Source organism: Ipomoea nil, unplaced genomic scaffold (assembly GCF_001879475.1).
Source record: "Ipomoea nil cultivar Tokyo-kokei standard unplaced genomic scaffold, Asagao_1.1 scaffold2694, whole genome shotgun sequence".
In the NCBI taxonomy this organism is placed as follows: Eukaryota; Viridiplantae; Streptophyta; class Magnoliopsida; order Solanales; family Convolvulaceae; genus Ipomoea; species Ipomoea nil.
Genome location: NW_017619122.1, coordinates 804,299 through 820,016, shown reverse-complemented (window position 1 = coordinate 820,016; position 15,718 = coordinate 804,299). Strand labels below are relative to the sequence as shown.

The following is a 15,718-nucleotide window of genomic DNA, read 5'->3' as shown; positions in this document are numbered from 1 at the left end:
TATATATATATATATATATATATATATATATATATATATATATATATATATAGGCTTCGAATCTGGTGCAACCCCTATACTAGATGAGATCATGAGATCTCATGATATCCATTGATTCATTTTCCATGAATGGTTGAGATTATAAGAGATTATGAAATTAATTAAGGATATATTGAAATCAAAAGGATTAAATAGTAATTGTAGATATATGTTTAATTATGGATATAATTCAATTGGAATATTAAGCATTATATTAGGGACATTATGAATGAAAATTGAAATTTTAAATTATTAGGGACCCTATCAATGGTAATAATTAATTATATTTTGTACATCTGAAATTTTAAATTATGAGAAATTTTACGGTGGTGTGTGCGTGGGTGTGGAACGGTTTGTGCGTTTTATAGTTTGCCATGGTGTACACCTCCTGTTACAGAAAATTGCACACGCCATTCCACACCTGCGCACACACCATCGTAAAATTCCCCATGATTTAAAAAAAAAAAAAAAAAAAAAGCCCAATACTATATCTACTGCGCACTGATTATCTAATCGAAATTCAAACGCCGATACCCAAATTAGATTCATATATTTTTGTTTTCTTTTGGATACGTTTCGCACACGCTCGAAACTAGTAACACACAAACCAAAATTTACATGCTTGTATCACGAAATGCACATACCAAAACACATAATCTTATAAAAAAAACCAGCACGCCATGGTGTACGAGCTCTGTTACAGTAAAACGCACACACCATTCCACACCCGCGCACACACCACCGTAAAATTTCCCATAATTTAAAATTACAAATGTACAAAACATAATTAAATATTACTATTGATAGGTTCCCTAATATTCTGGTAAGATTCTATTTTAAATATAGCCAAAATTAAATACCAAAATAGAATTACTCTTTCATCATTGTCTTTCAAATCTATCCTTATTTAATTGTTGTTTGACATTCAATCATATCCATCAATTGAAATTTTATCAATGGATGAGATGGGATCTCATGATCTCACCTAATTGGGATGGTCTCACTAGATTCAAAATTTATATATATATATATATATATATATATATATATATATATATATATATATATATATATATGAAGTTGCTGTGATTATGTATATTTGTTCATACAATTATGTATATTTTTTATTATGTACATTTTTTATACAATTATGTACCTCCGAATCAGGAAATTTTTGTGTATTATGTTAAGAGTTGATGTGTATTATGTTAAAAGTTTATGTTTATTATGTATTATGTTACACTATGTGTATTATCTTTTAAAAAACAATATGTATATTTTGTTATACAATTATGTACATTCATGTATACAATTATGTACATTCATGTATAACATTATGTACATTTTTGAACATGAGATTTTTTTTTTAAAGGAAAATTAACTACAAAACACTGGGTAGCGAAATTTAAAAAAAAAAAAAATCTAAAACGACGTCGTTTTGCATCTGGGCGCGCAATGCAACGCGCACCGTGGTGTAGGATATAAATTGCCGCAGTTGGACGCACCTTAAACATTAAAATGGCGCACATTAAGTATTAACTTCGCGCATCTTAGTTCCCACGCACCTTAAGTACAAACCACACACACCTTAAGCACAAACCCCACGCACCTTAAGCACAACCCTAATGCACCTTAAGTTTCAACAACTACTCACATTAAGCACACAACCCACACACCTTTAGCACAAACCCCACGCACCTTAAGCACAAATCACACGCACCTTAAGCACAAACAACACGCACCTTAAGCCCAAAACTCATGCACATTAAGCTCAAACTCATGCACATTAAGCCCAAACTCATGCACATTAAGCCCAAACTCAAGCACCTTAAATTTACCTAGATGCAAAAATTACCAAATTGCCACCGTTTTTTTTTTTTTTTTTTTTTTTAATTTTGATAATTTTGGACGTTGATTTAAGCAAGATCAATGGCTCAGATTTAACCGCACAACCGCACCTGGGGGTGTCAACCGCCAGAACCAAATTATATATATATATATATATATATATATATATATATATATATATATATATATATATATATATATATATATATATATATATATATTTGTGTGTGTGTGTGTGTGTGTGTGTGTGTGTGTAACACATTAGAAAAACTTATGAATTCATATGCTATAACTTAATTGTATAACTATTTAATTACTATTCGACAATATTAACAAGTGTATTATAATCATGTTACTTTTAATAAAAAATAAATTAAGTTTTACTGACTTTTCAATATCGCATTAAGAAGACTTAATTTATTTTTAGAACATCATTTTTATTCTTGATTATGACGAAACTATCTACATCAATACTCATCTATAATTTACTATTACTTTTAATAAAAGTTGAAAACACTCATTTGGTTATATTGAAAATAAATAATTATTTTTATTTTATATTAATTATTTAATATATAAAAATTGTATTAAATAATTACTTATTTTAATTTTTGTGTTGGCTCAGTGCATGAATTATAACTCGTATATGTATACAGTACACAAATAATTATGAAGACCATTAATATAAGATTAAATGACGGCACTTATAATATTATATTATTGTATTATATATATAAAAAAATACAAATAGACCATTGAATTATTTGGGGATAGTAATTTTAAGCCACCGGACTCAATGAGTTCCAAATTCATTCATGAACCTGAAAAAAAAAAGTAATTGTCAATTTTTAGCAGGTTAACAACAGATTTATGCTTATTGGGATGCCATGTGTATTTATATTTTTTTTCTTATTATCCTACTTAGACTACGGGTAAGCATTTGACCTTTTGAAGTCAAAATTTAAACCCTAATTAAGAAAAAAAATAATTAATTTCAAACACTAGCCCTCTACCCTGTACTTGAAAAAAAAAAAATAAAAAAAATAAAAAAAAAAAACCTGTAAAAAACACAATCAGAAGAACGAACAGTAGCACAACTCAGGGTCTCCCTCGTCATCCTGTCTGACTGCCTCGCTGGTCGTCGTCGCAGTAGTTACTCCAGCCAGGTTTTTATATTGTTAGATTTAATTCATTTAAAAATTTGAAATGTATTACTGTTGTTGTGTATGCTTAATTGCTTAATTGAATAATAGGTTATTGGTTATTGTTGCGAATTGCTGGATTTTCTGCTGACTTGCTGCTGTAAACTGTATTATTGTTCTGCCCACTGTCCAGTTTTTTTTTTTTTTTTTTTTTTTTTTTTTTTTTAGGGTTTAAATTTTGACTTCAAAAGGTCAAATGCTTACATGTAATCCAAGTAGGATTATATATATATATATATATATATATATATATATATATATATATATATATATGGCATCCCAATCAGCGCAAACTTGTTGTTAACCTGTTAGAAATGTTAATTGTGTTGGAAAAAATACAAGACACTCATTAATTATGTAGTAGTTTAACCTTGACCATAAATAATTATGTGGTGGTTTAACTTTGGTTAAGATCCTTCAAATAATATGAGGCCTAAATTACTTGGCCTTTGAGTTTAGACACACCCAGGAAAACATTTCCTTTCTCTCTTCTTTCTATGTCTGCTAGTTAAAGTCTGAGCAATAGTGAGGTTCAGCTACGTTTAAGCTGGTGCGAGCTTAGCGTGGTTACTCTGTGTAGCCTGTCGAAAGCGTACCGGTTTGTCGACTGCACCGTCACCGGGTAATTAACGCTTTTAAAGTAGTGTTATTATAACACGGCACAGACTTCTTTTCAGCCATACATCCATTGTGTCCGTGTTTCTTAAAAGGTGCCTAGCTCGCGCGTTGACGTTGCGAATATTTTCCAACAGTTAAAAGCGTTATTTATAGCAACAGTCAACTACTCGAATCATGAAGCAGATTATAATAATTTTTGGTGACATGATGGTGTAGCAACAACAGATATTAGCAGTGGAAGGCAGCAGCTTCATACAGAACAATACTGATGAAGCATACTACTTCGGCTTATGTGTCACCTTTAAGCAATGGAGTACAACAGAAATAATTATTGGGTTCATATCGGAGCTTTGGCCATACTACGATGAAGTTTGTTTCCTCATATTTTAATATGACACATGCATATTTATATTATAATAGACTATCATATGCAAATGATTATTTTTGAGCACGTACAAGTAATCATATATTATTGGGCATTGTCCATATTCCCTTAAAGCTATTATAATGCATAATTTAGAAGATGGTTTGCCTATATCTTTGCATCCATTTGATTATTATGTTTAGAAAGCATTTGAAATGTGAAATATATATATATATATATATATATATATATATATATATATATATATATATATATATATATATATATATATATATATATTGTGACAAACATTTTAGAAATCGTCATTTCATTTCATATTTTATATGGTGAGTGCTTTGAATATTATAGAGAAAATTAACAACAGTGTACACAAGGATAAGTGAATTGTTATTATTCACATGGATGAGCTTTATGATTTTGTTATGTTAGAAGTGTTGGTTTAACACTACTACTAAGTGATAAATCATCATTTCGATTTAAAGCTTATAAATTGAGTACTTATGCACATGTCAAATTTATAACATTATGTGTTATATTGTGGATATGTTACAAACATTGCACTATTTGATGAAATACATATATGCTTTTCAGTCACTTAATCTTAAATATCTGAATTGTGTACCGAGACTAAATTCCAAGGCTTTACTCACACTGTGGTGGTAGCATGGAAAAGTCATCCTTCTTTAATACTCTGTCTAGGAAGATGGTTTTTAAGTAAACTTTGGTTTCACCACTCGACCTAGGAGTTTTAAGAAGTAGGGTGTTGATCATGCAGGCTAGTTAGAGCGCCACTTGATCTTCACCTGAAATGAGATTGACTTTCATATGTTGTTAAACAATCAAAGCCTTGCAATAGAAATGGTTGAATTACTGCAATAGTAATATTGATCTGCATCATATGAATTTTTAATTTCTTCAAGTGAAGGAAAAATTGTGCAAGTAACAATTCTGAAGTCTCATTGTTGAGAGATATTTCCTAATAGATATGAGCTAGAACATATTCCTGGTGTATGAGATTAATTTCTTATAAGAATATAATGTGAAATTTGTGAGTAGGTTGTTCAACTTGATGTAGCATGTGAACAACATTATTTCTATAGCTTACTAACAACGAGCATTTGTATATATATTATTTAAATTCTTGGTTGAGTCATATTAAAATACCTATAATTCCTAGTTAAGGGATAATCATGATGAGTTGAGATAACCAAGTTTGTTGAATTATATTCAACTGTTGAGTATGTATCAGGTAAAGTACAGAGCTACTATAATGCTCCACAGAGGAAATTAGCAAAACTCAGTGTACAAAGGGGCTAATAATATTGGAGCACCCAAGATTAATCTGGGTAAGAGATCAAATACCTTTGACAAAAATATTTGTAAGTGTTGCATTGTGGGGGGTAATTAACTCCTTATATTTTCATCAAAAGTTTCTCTGTGGTATTGAGAATAATGATGAAAGAGAATGTTTCATGTTAAGCATGAAAATCTCAAGGGATTATTTACGAGTAAACAAAGTACTCGTCAAAGTGCATGTAAGTTTGATCAAGAGAATCAACTTACTTGAGGGTTAATTATGAGGATTAGTCACTGAATCATTGAAAGGACTTAAAGTCCAAGTGGTAATGAATTCGTAGTGGGTCTCACTTTTGTGGTCAAACGAAACCATGAAAAGAGTTACAAAATAGTACACTAGTTGGTCATTCCTACGTTGTGTGTACTTGTGAGGTTGAGCCACAGCTCTTAATGAATTCATAACTCTTTGAGAATGGTGGTTTTGTTGAGACAAACCTGATGAATTCACCGCATAATGAAATGGGTACAAAGTGCTCTTGGTGACTTATACTCAATTGGGGGTGGTCTATGTTGAGGTAGACATAAAGAGATCCCTGGCTTGAGTGGAAAAGGGCTAACCGCCTCTTATGAAAGATAATGGGGTTATCCCAAGAAGCTGAGTGGCTAAGAAACATGGTGATAATCGTGCAGTTGTGGGGGTGTCCAACACCTTCACCACATTGTGATTCACAAACTATCATTTGCATTGCAAAGAATAGTGCCTATGATAGAAAGAAAAGGCTTAGAACTGATTTATGTTTTTAACTACTCTATAAGCCTTTAAAGGTGGTCTATACTGAGATAGACTTGGTAGAGTTAAAAGTCTATATTGAGATGGACTTGACAAGATATAAAAAATCTACAATGCGATAAGACTTGTCAGAGTTAAAAATCTATGTTGAGATAGACTTTGACAGAGTGTAGGTCTATATTAAGATAGACATAACAGACTTGAATACTAAGGATACTCATAATTAAGAAGTCAAAGAGTTTGACTTTCGTAGAACCTGCTTTTTTGAGTTGGTGTGTGAATTAGAGTTCAAAATTTATCTAACAGGTGAGTTCAAGATTCATATCACTCTCGGAAAGATAATTACTTAGTGTCACTATGTGTCAGTTCAAGTTCACAAACACTGACATTAAGATCAACTCATTTGTATTGCTCTGACATCTTTTTTCCATTCCCTTGCATTTGTGGGGATTGTTGGGAAAAATGCAAGCCACTCATTAATTATGTGGTGGTTTAACCTTGACAACAAATAATTATGTGGTTGTTTAACATTTACCACAAATTAATGAGTGGTTAAGATCCTTTAAATAATATGAGGCCTAAATTACTTGGCCTCTATTATTTAAACAGGGCTTGCCTTTGAGTTTAGACACACCCAGGAAAACATTTCCTTTCTCTCTTCCTTCTATGTCTGCTAGTTAAAGTCTGAGCAATAGTGAGGTTCAGCTACGTTTAAGCTGGTGCGAGCTTAGCATGGTTACTCTGTGTAGCCTATCGAAAGCGTATCGATTTGTCGACACCGTCATCGGGCAAATAACGCTTTTAAGGTAGTGTTATCATAACACGGCAGAGACTTCTTTTCAGCCATACATCCATTGTGTCCGTGTTTCTTTAAAAGGTGCCCAACTCACGCGTTAACGTTGCGAATATTTTTCAACAAATTGCTCTTTTTTCAAGGTTCATGGATGAATTTAGAGCTTATTCGAGTTCGATGACTTAATTATTATTCCCAAATAGTTCAATGGCCCATTTGTACATTTTCCGATTAAATAATTCTAACACAATAGAACAAAACAGATATATAATTCTATTTGTTTTAATAATTAATAAACAATACATTCTCTCACTCGCACACTTACACTTACATTACACACACAGATATATATGTATATATTCCACTTTCTCACATTGCATTATAGTTCACACTTCACAATACACTCAAAACATCTTGACAAACAACGTACGTTGACAATGTTGTAGCGTGAATTAACGTCGTCTGGCGGCAGTCTCTCGTTGTGCGTTGAAGAAGACGGCGGCGACCGGTAAGCCGAGGCCGTTGTCGGCGGCGAAACGTCGGGTGTTGAAGTGATCCCTCGAGAGTGGTGGGGTAACAACGGATAGTCTGCGTGTTTGCTTGAAGAGAATAAATACAAATCTATGGATCCCTATGTTAGGCTTAGGGCTCTCATAGCTAACCAACTCCCTTCCTATTTAAAAAAAAAAAAAAAAACATATATATACATCAAATTTGATAAAACTTAAATTCGTAACTTTAGATAAAAGATTTATGCTCCACATGGTAAGTCACCCGTTTCGGACTATTTATGTCATTTTTTTTTTGGTGATATGATTTTTTTAATTACTAAGGAACTCTTTTTTCTATCTCAACAATAAGGTTGACTAATTCATGTTCGTCAATATAGGTTTTTTTTTAATGATTATATATTAAATAAATTTTAAAAAATAAATTCCATGTGAAAATTGAAGGGCAAGGCTTCACAAATATACAGTACAAGTACTCAACTTACCAAAGGTGGCATCAGTGGTTCCTGGAATATCCGTAACAATCCTGGAAAAATTAATATTAACCTAAATCAGCATACAGAAAATTAAGACATTGCTATTTTTACACAAACTAAATATGGCCCTGTTTGGTTTTAATTTATTTGACTACTATTAATTATTTGATTTAGTTAAAATATCAATACAAGTGTTTGGTTAATTAGGTTTTTGCAACTTCAAAATGCTAAATTTTAAAAAGCTACCCCAAGCAACTTTTTCAATTAGCTTTTTTTTTTTTAATAAAAAAAAAAACATTATACCAAACACCTAGCTATCATCTAACAGCTAATTTACCAAACACTTTTCTACAATCAACTAATATTATCAACTAATTATACCTTATAATTAACACAATCAGCTAACAGCTAACAACCATTTACCAAACATGGCATATGTCAACTCAGGAGTGGGGTTTATCCTTTGCATAGATATTGGTTGTGAGTTTCCTTCGTCACCCAAAAATATTTTGGTAAATGATTCACTAATTTTAGACGATTTGTTGGATGACTAAATCAAATTGCTAATGTTAGTGTTTTATAAATAGCGCAATTGAGATCAAAATGTTAAAAATAATAGCTCTTTGGTTAGTGTATTGCATCAATTTAATTAAAAACTATTTCGTCTATTTGCAGACTAATTTATACATTAATATATATTCCACTATTTTATTCTAGATAAAAATTTAAAATACAATTAATTGATATTTGATATATATAGATATATATAGAGTAGGGTTCCAATGAGAACACTAGCTTAGGTGAGAACGTGAGAACAAATTGTGTACATCCATCTAATCTTTGTAATGGTCTAGATTAGATTAATTAAGTGTGGGCGAACGCGAATTAAATGTATGCAAACACACTTAATCACTATTGCACACATTTAATTCGCGTTCGCACACACTTAATCTAATCTAGACCACTTAAAAATATTAGATGGATGCACACGATTTGTTCTCAAGTTCTCACCTAAGAAAGTGTTATCCTAATTCTATGTGTGTGTGTGTGTGTGTGTGTGTGTGTGTATATATATATATATATATATATATATATATTTTTTTTTTTTTTTTTTTTTTTTTGGTCCCTGTGAGGTCAGGTCTTCCCGTGCGGTCAGTACGGCATACACCATTAGGTATGTATAAATGCACCATACAGTGAGTCGAAAATACACCAGAATGAAATGCCAAAAAATACACCACACAAAAAAAATACAACACACATAATGGTGTATTTACGAACACTGTGTGGTGCATTTATGCATACCTAATGGTGTATGCTGCACTGATCGCACGGGAAGACCTGACCTCACAAGAACCTGACCCTATATATATATATATATATATATATATATATATATATGTATGTATGTATGTATGTATGTATGTATGTATGCATACATACATACATACATACATACATACATACATACATACATACATACATACATACATACATATATATATATATATATATATATATATATATATATATATATATATATATATATATATATAGAATTTGGTTCCTGTGAGGTCAGATCTTCCCGTGCGGTCAGTGCGGCATACACTATTAGGTATGCATAAATGCATCATACAGTGTTCAAAAATACACCAGAATAAAATGCCAAAAAATACACAACACAAAAAAAATACACCACACATATAGTGTATTTACGAACACCGTGTGGTGTATTTATGCATACCTAATGGTGTATGCCGCACGGGAAGACCTGACCTTACAGGAACCTGACCATATATATATATAGTTAGACTTCCATGAGAATCATGCCTCAGGTGAGTACTTGTAGACAAATCTAAACCATTTGGTTGAAAATACAAAAAAAAAAAAAAAAAAAAATGGACTCGTTTTCATAAATATTACAAAATTCAAAAGTTTGTAATATATAAGAAAATGACTCCGCTCATTTTTACTTGTTTTCCTATCCATCAGATCTTACTTGTTTTATGCATACCTAATGGTGTATGCCGCACTGACCGCACGGGAAGACCTGACCTCACAAGAACCTGACTATATATATATATATATATATATATATATATATATATATATATATATATATATATATATATATATATATATATATATATATATGTATGTATGTATGTATGTATGTATGTATGGATGTATAGATTTTGGTTCCTGTGATGTCAGATCTTCCCGTGCGGTCAGTGCGGCATACAGCATCATACAGTGTTCAAAAATACACCAGAATAAAATGCTAAAAAAGACACAACACAAAAAAAATACACAACACATATAGTGTATTTACGAACACCTTGTGGTGCATTTATACATACCTAATGGTGTATGCGGCACTGACCGCACGAGAAGACCTGACCTTACAGGAACCTGACCCTCTATATATATATATATATATATATATATATATATATATATATATATATATATATATATATATATATATATATAAATTTATTTATTTATATAGTCAGATGAGAATGGTTCACCCATGAGAGAACTCAGAACGTATGACAATCGGCCACGTGTCCAGATTTAACGAATGACAAACACTAATTTGAAGAGAAAAATACGGTGGCATTTTCGTAAAAACTTGAACATCGAAGTGCAAGTAAAATGTATTACAAGTGCAAGTAAAATATATTACACGTGCAAAAAATAGTTTCATATAGTGCACCCAAATGCAAGTAAAATGTATTACAGATGCAAATAAAATGTACAATGAGCATCAATACTAAGTGCTCCTAACGTTATAACTAGTTGCACCTAACGTTATAATTAGTTGCACCTAGGTGCATGAATGTTAACAAGGTAAATTACTTGCACTCGTAAGTGAAAATAGATGCACTTGTAAGTGATTTTACTTGCACTTTTTACTTGTAAAGATGCACTAGCTACTTGCACTTATAACACACTTACTTGCACCAAAGTTCGAGTTATTTACAAAAATGTCACCGCGTCAAATTTTTAAAATCACATCTGATTCGTTCATCTGGACACGTAGACAATTGTAAATAGTTCTTATTTCTCTCCTGGGCGGCCATTCGCATGAGAGCGTTCCCCAGGTAAACAATGGGTTACATCTGAGCCATTGATGAAATCTAGATCAATGACTCAAATCAATGAAAATGAAAATTAAAAAAAAAAAACGTGTGTCCTGCTTTTATGCTCTCGTCTGACAGTGGAATTGTTTATGAAATTAATAAAAATTCATTTTATTTTATTCTTTCTTAAGAAAGAAAAATAAAGCACCTTAAGAAAGAAAACAAAGCACATTAAAAAGGAAAACAATGCACTTTAAGAAGGAAACTCACGCACCTAAAACTTTAAAAAGGAAAACAATGCACTTTAAGAAGGAAACTCACGCACCTAAAACTTTAGACCGACACACCTTAAGAAGGAAAACAACGCACCTTAAGAAAGAAAACCACGCCCCTAAAGCATTAGGCCGGCAAACATTCATGCACCTAGGTGCACCTACTTATAACTATAGGTGCACCTAGATCTGGACACGTGGCGCGCGCTGGATGCGGTTGGTGCGCCCAGGTGCGGTTAATTTTTGCATCTAGGTCAAATTTAAGGAGAGTGGTTTTCCTTCTTAATGTGCGTGGTTTTTGTGCTTAAGGTGCGTGGATTTTGTGCTTAAGGTGCGTGGGTTGTGTGCGAAATGTGAGAAGTTGTTGAAACTTATGGTGCGTGGTTTTCCTTCTTAATGTGCATGGTTTTTGTGCTTACGGTGCGTGTGTTTTGTGCTTAAGGTGCGTGTGTTTTGTGCTTAATGCGAGTAGTTTTTGAAACTTAAGGTGTGTGTGTTTTGTGCTTAAGGTGCATGTGTTTTGTTCTTAATGTGGGTAGTTTTTGAAACTTATGGTGGGTGGCTTTCCTTCTTAAGGTGTGCGTTCTTTTCCTTCTTAAGGTGTGTGATTTGTATGTTTAAGGTGCGTCAGTTGTGTGGAACTTAAGGTGCATGTGTTTTGTTCTTAATGTGGGTAGTTTTTGAAACTTATGGTGGGTGGCTTTCCTTCTTAAGGTGTGCGTTCTTTTCCTTCTTAAGGTGTGTGATTTGTATGTTTAAGGTGCGTCAGTTGTGTGGAACTTAAGGTGAACCATTTTAAAACTTTAGGTGCGTGGTTTGTGTTCTTAAAGTGCTTTGTTGTGTGCTTAAAATGCGTGATTTGTGTACTTAAGGTGAGTGGTTTGTGTTCAATTCTTAAGGTGATTTGTTTGTGAGCTTAAGGCGCATAGTTTGTGTACTTAAGGTGTGTCAACCGCACGAGAAGCTTATACCCGCACCTGAACCTTCCCTATATATATATATATATATATATATATATATATATATATATATATATAGTGTTCTTCTCTTTTTTTTTTTCTTTTTAATAAATTATTAATCGAGAAATCAACTTACCAGTGGATGTGCTCTCTTAGGTAAGGATCACTAGGGCCAGGAACATCAGGATCCGTCATCACCTGTTAATTAAACCCGAGTCAAACTCCTAGTTCTTTCTAATAAAATCGAGAATAAATACAAAAAATAAAATTATAACTAAAAGAAATATATACGACACATTCGTGCACTCACACACACTACAAGAAAATCAACAAAAAATTCATAGATAAATAAATGAAATCGCTAGGTATTTAATTTGTTAACGAGTTTGTATAGGTACTTAATTAAGTAATAAGTAAATCAATAAAATTAGTAGCTACCATACTTAAGTTATTACTAAATCTAAAAGTATTTCAATATTTTCTCGTAGTGACGTACCAACGTAAAGAAAGTTCTCAGGTCACCTCCATGAATCTCGACCCTAGGTCTAGAGGTGAGCGCAGAAGGGAAGAACTCATGGCCATTGGAGACAAGCTTGTTATTGTAAGTGACAACAATTCTTATGGAAGTTGGGGTGAAGGGATCAACAACTTCTCCCACAACTCTTCCCAAGATGAGAGGCTCCAGGGCTCTTGATGACATGATTATAACAATTAGATGAAGGAGAGAGAAGGGTTTGTCTGTTGGGAAAAGAATATATAGAATTGCAGCTAAGCCACTCTTATTATATTGCGTATATATAGTTGTCATCAAGTGCTTCACCTAGCTAGATAGCTAGATACACTAGGTTTGTTGTGAATCTATGGCAATGAAGTGTAGTGGTGAATGTAAATGTATGTGCATAGCAGATATATATGTAAATATTTTATTGTCTCCTAATTTTTGACATTGTACATTTTTTCTCTTCTCACGTTGAGACCCCATTTAGATTATGTTTTTGAAATCAACTAGCATTTTCACCCGTGCGATGCACGGAATGGAATTGTTGTAATATATGAAGAATATTTAAATCGATATATAATTATTTAAGAGTTAATTTCAACCGAGGTCGTTTATCTTTCCTGACAATTCCAAATTTAATCCTAGACTATAGTTATTAATTATTACAATTTATTCTATGTTACAACTCTTACGTTAATATTCTTACTATTATTATTAAAACTTAATTACTTTTAGATATTATTATTACCACTTATATTATTATTATATTATTATTATTATTAATTTATTTTCAAGTACTGTTAGTATGTAATGGTCGTGAGGCACAATAATAATATAACCATAATTAAATATTCTTGTATTGTATTCCGGAGTTAATGACATTTTTGGTCCTAGACTTATTGAGGCATTGACACTTTTCATCCTCCATAATAAAAATTGCCACTTAGTAGACACTGTTATTGGTCGTTGGACAGTTTTGATCCTCCATCAATGAAGCCGTTTGTTGACCGTGAATTAGAAGGGCTTTTCTGTCTTTTTATGTCTTATTCTTATAATCTTGTTTAGACCAGCGCTGCTGTGACTCCTGTGAGGCGAGATGGCGAGACTTGGCGGTTAAGTAGTAACCGTCGGTAGTGAGTAGTAGCGAGGTTCTTCTCCGGCGAGTTGTGGGTACGGCGGCGAGCATACGAGGCAGTAACTCCTTCCGGCGACGGACCAGTAAGGCAGATCTGGCGGTGCAGCAACAGATCCGGCGATGTTGGGGCCTTCACCGGTGGTTTTTGGTTCCGGCGAAGCAGAGATGGCAGCAGGTTGGCGAACCCTCCTATGGTAAATAGCAGTTGTAGTTGTAGATGGCGTGATGTAGAATTTGCACCTGTAAGTCCTCCCTTCCATATTGGCCACAAATTTTAACACCCGTGCAATGTACAGAATAGATTTGTTGTAATATATTAAGAATATTTAAATTAATATTTAATTATTGAAATTAGAACATCAAATATTATATAGTGCAATTAATAAAGATATGGTTTGAATCAAATACACAAACACAATTTTTTATTGTGCAGTCAAACATTGAAAAGAAAAATATTTTTTAAAAAATAACTCATTTTTCAGAAATCATTTTCCTACTTTCCAAACGAACTTCAATACTTGTACAATTAATTTGTTAATTGTCATATTAATTATTAGATAATGACCATGTTTGATTATTGACAAATTCGTCAAAATTTTAACAAATTCGTAATTTTAACGTTTTGTTTTTAATCAAAACACCAAAAATATTATTTAATAACTCCGCAATTTGCTCCAAACTGCTAAAAACAAAAACAACACATATACATTTTGGAGAAATATTTAAGATTAATCTTTTTCCAAAACCCCCTAATAAACAAATTAATTAATTAATTAATTATTAATTAATTTAAATTTAAATTTAAAAAATAATTAAAATAAGAAGTCATTAATACTTTTTATATAAGAGCATTTTGGCTTTTCAATACTTGCCAACATTGATGGGCAAGCAATTATGTTTGGAAGAGGAGATCAAGAGGGCTTCTCAATACTTGCCAACATTGCTCCTCTTATATAGAGGAGCCCAAGAGCTTTTATTTTCAAACATTTTCGATGTGAGATCAAAATGATTCCATATCATTTACAAAGGAGGGCCCGTCCATTTGTCTTTTTTTTTTTTTTTTAATTTTAATTTTATTGTGCATATAGTTTTGTTTTAATTAATTATTATATTATTAATATTATTTTTATTTTCATTTTATTTATTTATTACATTATTACATAATAATAATAATAATAATAATAATAATAATAATAATAATAATAATACTATATTTTATTTTAGACAATTTTCTATTGTGTAGCCAAACATTAAAAAGAAAATTATTTTCTGAAAAAAAAAAAACTAAAATAAGAAGCCATTAAGCTAAGACTTCTTAAATACGAGTCATTTGGCTTTTCAATACTGGCCCACGTTGATGGGCAAGCAATTATTTTTGGAAGAGAAGCATTGCTCCTCTTATATAGAGGAGCTCTTGAGCTCCTCTTTCCAAACATTTTCGATGTCGGATCAAAATAATCCCACATCATTTACAAAGGGCAGCTCGTGATTCCTCTTTGTCTAATTTTTTTTAAATTTTAATTTTATTTTGTATATAGATTTGTTTTGATTATCATTATATTATTATTAATATTATTATTATTTTAATTTTATTTTATTATTACATTATTACATTACATAATAATAATAATAATAATAATAATAATAATAATAATAATAATAATAATAATAATAATAATAATATTAATAATAATAATAATATAAATTTTCTTTTAGACAATTTTCTTTTGTGCAGCCAAACATTAAAAACAAAAAGGGAAAAATTGTTAAAAGTGCCCCTCTATAATATGTCAATTATCAATGTCACCCCT

The 15,718-nt window shown here is 31.6% G+C and overlaps 1 protein-coding gene across 1 annotated transcript; it reads right to left on the bottom strand.

Annotated features, from left to right (window-relative positions):
* Nucleotides 1–7,224: 7,224 nt before the first annotated feature.
* On the bottom strand, nt 7,225–13,033 carry LOC109155188 (CEN-like protein 2). Its single transcript, XM_019302910.1, has 4 exons — nt 12,770–13,033; nt 12,410–12,471; nt 7,966–8,006; nt 7,225–7,644 (listed from the first exon to the last, which is right to left on the bottom strand). The coding sequence occupies exons 1-4, from the start codon at nt 12,971–12,973 to the stop codon at nt 7,424–7,426; spliced, it is 528 nt and encodes a 175-aa protein (XP_019158455.1). The 5' UTR covers nt 12,974–13,033; the 3' UTR covers nt 7,225–7,423.
* Between the last annotated feature and the right edge of the window lie 2,685 nt (nt 13,034–15,718).